Source organism: Nematolebias whitei, chromosome 9 (assembly GCF_014905685.2).
Source record: "Nematolebias whitei isolate Nwh7 chromosome 9, NemWhi1, whole genome shotgun sequence".
Lineage (NCBI taxonomy): Eukaryota > Metazoa > Chordata > Actinopteri > Cyprinodontiformes > Rivulidae > Nematolebias > Nematolebias whitei.
Genome location: NC_056506.1, coordinates 8,786,234 through 8,788,968, shown reverse-complemented (window position 1 = coordinate 8,788,968; position 2,735 = coordinate 8,786,234). Strand labels below are relative to the sequence as shown.

Below are 2,735 nucleotides of genomic sequence, written 5' to 3'. Positions count from 1 at the left end.
AGGGGGGATGCCACACAGTGGTAAAAATGGACTTGTCCCAACTTTTTTGGGATTTGTTGACGCCATGAAATTTGGAAACAACATATTTTTCCCTTAAAATGATACATTCTCTGTTTAAACTTTTGATCTGTGATTTGTGTTCTATTCTGAATAAAATATTAGATGTTGGCACCTCCACATCATTGCATTCAGTTTTTATTCACAATTTGTTTAGTGTCCCAACTTTTTTGGAATCCGGTTTGTACGCTAAAAGATCTTTATTTACTGTTTCTTTTATGTTTTATATTTTTGCTCTTGTTGGGTGTAACTGGGACCCTGGGTACATGATGTCGTTCCACCACATGTGATGAAATGACAATAAACTTGACTTGAAGTTGAACATTAGAGGAGCACACGGCACTGACTGGCTGTTGTCCCTCCATCAGGTGGCTCCAAAGATCAAGGCCATGATGATGGAGTCAGGGACCACCATGGTGGGCTACCAGCCTCAGGGCAACAAGGTCAACTTCTTCCGGATGGTCATCTCCAATCCTGCGGCCACCCAGTCCGACATCGACTTCCTCGTGGACGAGATTGAGCGGTTGGGTCATGACCTGTAGTCATTGCGTTGTGACCAGATGTCTGTTAACTCCGATTTGTCAAAGTTAGACGAAACATTCACACTGCTGCAGGGGGGCGGGGGGGGGGGGGGTCTCTCCATCCAGCAGGTCTTTGCCTGAAGCACCATCATTGTTTCTTCTACTCAATAAGCCACAAAGTTCTGTGTTGTTTTAACTGCACCTGAATCCTCCAGGTACGAGGTGTGTGCGTTTTAATACGTGTGTGTACATGTTTGTTCTTGAGTGTGTGGTAAAGAACTGGGGGGGAGCACAGCTCAGGACACAAAAAGTATCAAAGTAAATTTTTTGCTGGACTCACTGGTGCTTCCAGGTGGATGTGTACAGGTTAAATACTGACCTGTTCCCCCTGAAAGTAACCCCTGAAGCAGGTGTGTATGAGTCTTGTCATGTTTCCAGAGGTACAGTCTGCAATACCCCCACACCCCCATAGAAGATTAGTCTTATCAGTTCTCCCAGCTCTGGCGTGAGAAACGACCGGCTTGATGTCTGTTCCACGCCGTCATGCAAACCCCTGTATGTGATAGTATATTAATATTTGATATAAGTACAGACGTTTGTTTGCAGATTCAGGCATTTTCCTGTAAATGTGTCTTTATGCGAACTACATGGTAATACCTCTGTGACAGTGATCAGATTTGAGTAACGTTCATTTATTGTGACAATGTCTGCCAAAGAAGAATCGGGGTCAGAATGATCCACTGTGTTTTCTTGTCGACCCTCTCGTAGATTCTGGATGTTTGTAAAAACTGACCCAGATACATGATGCAATTTCTAGAGTTTCTGAGTCTGACTGAATGTTTGCAGCCCAGTCATGAGATTACCCAGGAATCCTAGCAGAACAAGGATGTGAGAATGTACTCTCCTCTGGAGACGTGCAAAAAAGTACCTGTCTGAATCATTGCTGGACTGCAGTACATTTACCTGTAGTACATATCTGTTCTCGTGTCACTGGAACCCCGTGGAGTGTTTTCTGTAAAGGTTCCCGTTTGTGTTTGCACAGCGTTCACCTTTGATTCCTGCATTGTAAATGGATTCTATAAGAACTATTTTAACAAATCTTTATGAGAAATGGGGACCATGGCATGCTAATGGCACAATCATAGTGAGGTCATGTGTGTACTGTATGACTCTTGTACGTGACCCATTTGAGTTTTAACGAAGGCGACAGGCAGGAAAATGTTTCCTGAGTTGTCATTTTAACATATTAGATCATCATGAAAGAACGTTTAAATAAAGTCTATTAAATTAGAAGAAAGAAACGACTCTGAGCTGTCGATTTTTTTCCCAACCAAAGGTTCATCTTCAGCTACCCTAATCATTGAAGTCACTAAACTTTTAAACAATCTAAAAATTAGAAAGCATCGGGGATGGTTGGTTAATATAATTAATACAATTTGTCCAAACGGTTAAACACTTTAAAACAATAACATGTTTGTAAACATTACAAGTAATCAAAATCAGGTGCTCTGGAAAATTGGATGACTGATCCTGACGAGGAGAATTAGAAATAAAACAAAGGTTACGTATGTAGCCACGGTTCTATAAATCCCAGATGACCGCCGGAGGGCAGTGCTGAAAGCACTGAATTTTCCCTGCACGCATGTGCCGTTCGAGTAGTATTATCACAAAAGTCACAGCTGTGACATGTCGGATGATTAGCCAGGGGGTATATAGTTCTGTTTTATCCACTACTCTGATCCTGCAGAATCTTCTCGCGGACGCAAGGATTCTGAGTGACAGAGAAGCTCTGGCAGTCATCCGGGATTCATAGAACCGTGGTTGCATACATAACCGTCATTCCATTCCATCCCTACTGACCGCCAGAGGGTGGTGCTGAAAGCACAGAATGACTAATACCAGCAATGTCACAAGGAATTCTGAGCACAAACGTCACTGGGAAGACCCAGAGGACCCTTGCAGAAGAACCTAGCCCAGAGCATGAGAGGTGGCCACGTTGATGCTGTAGAACCTGGTGAATGTGCTTGGGGAAACCCATGGTGCAGCAGCACATATCGCTTCCAGTGGAACCCCTCCAGGAAGCGGAGGCGCTCCTGGTAGAGTGTACCCTCACGACGACCAGCGAGGAGCCACATCCTGCCAACAGGCAACTGGACG

General features: G+C 44.0%; 1 protein-coding gene across 1 annotated transcript in view; it reads left to right on the top strand.

The window, feature by feature from the left end:
• gad3 (glutamate decarboxylase 3) overlaps nucleotides 1–1,865 on the top strand; it is a 54,183-nt gene extending 52,318 nt beyond the window's left edge. The window contains exon 19 of the mRNA XM_037682061.1: nucleotides 426–1,865. Coding sequence (XP_037537989.1) covers nucleotides 426–599 — 174 coding nt within the window. The 3' untranslated portion in view covers nucleotides 600–1,865. The remainder of the gene's footprint in view (nucleotides 1–425) is intronic.
• The last annotated feature ends 870 nt before the right edge of the window (nucleotides 1,866–2,735 follow it).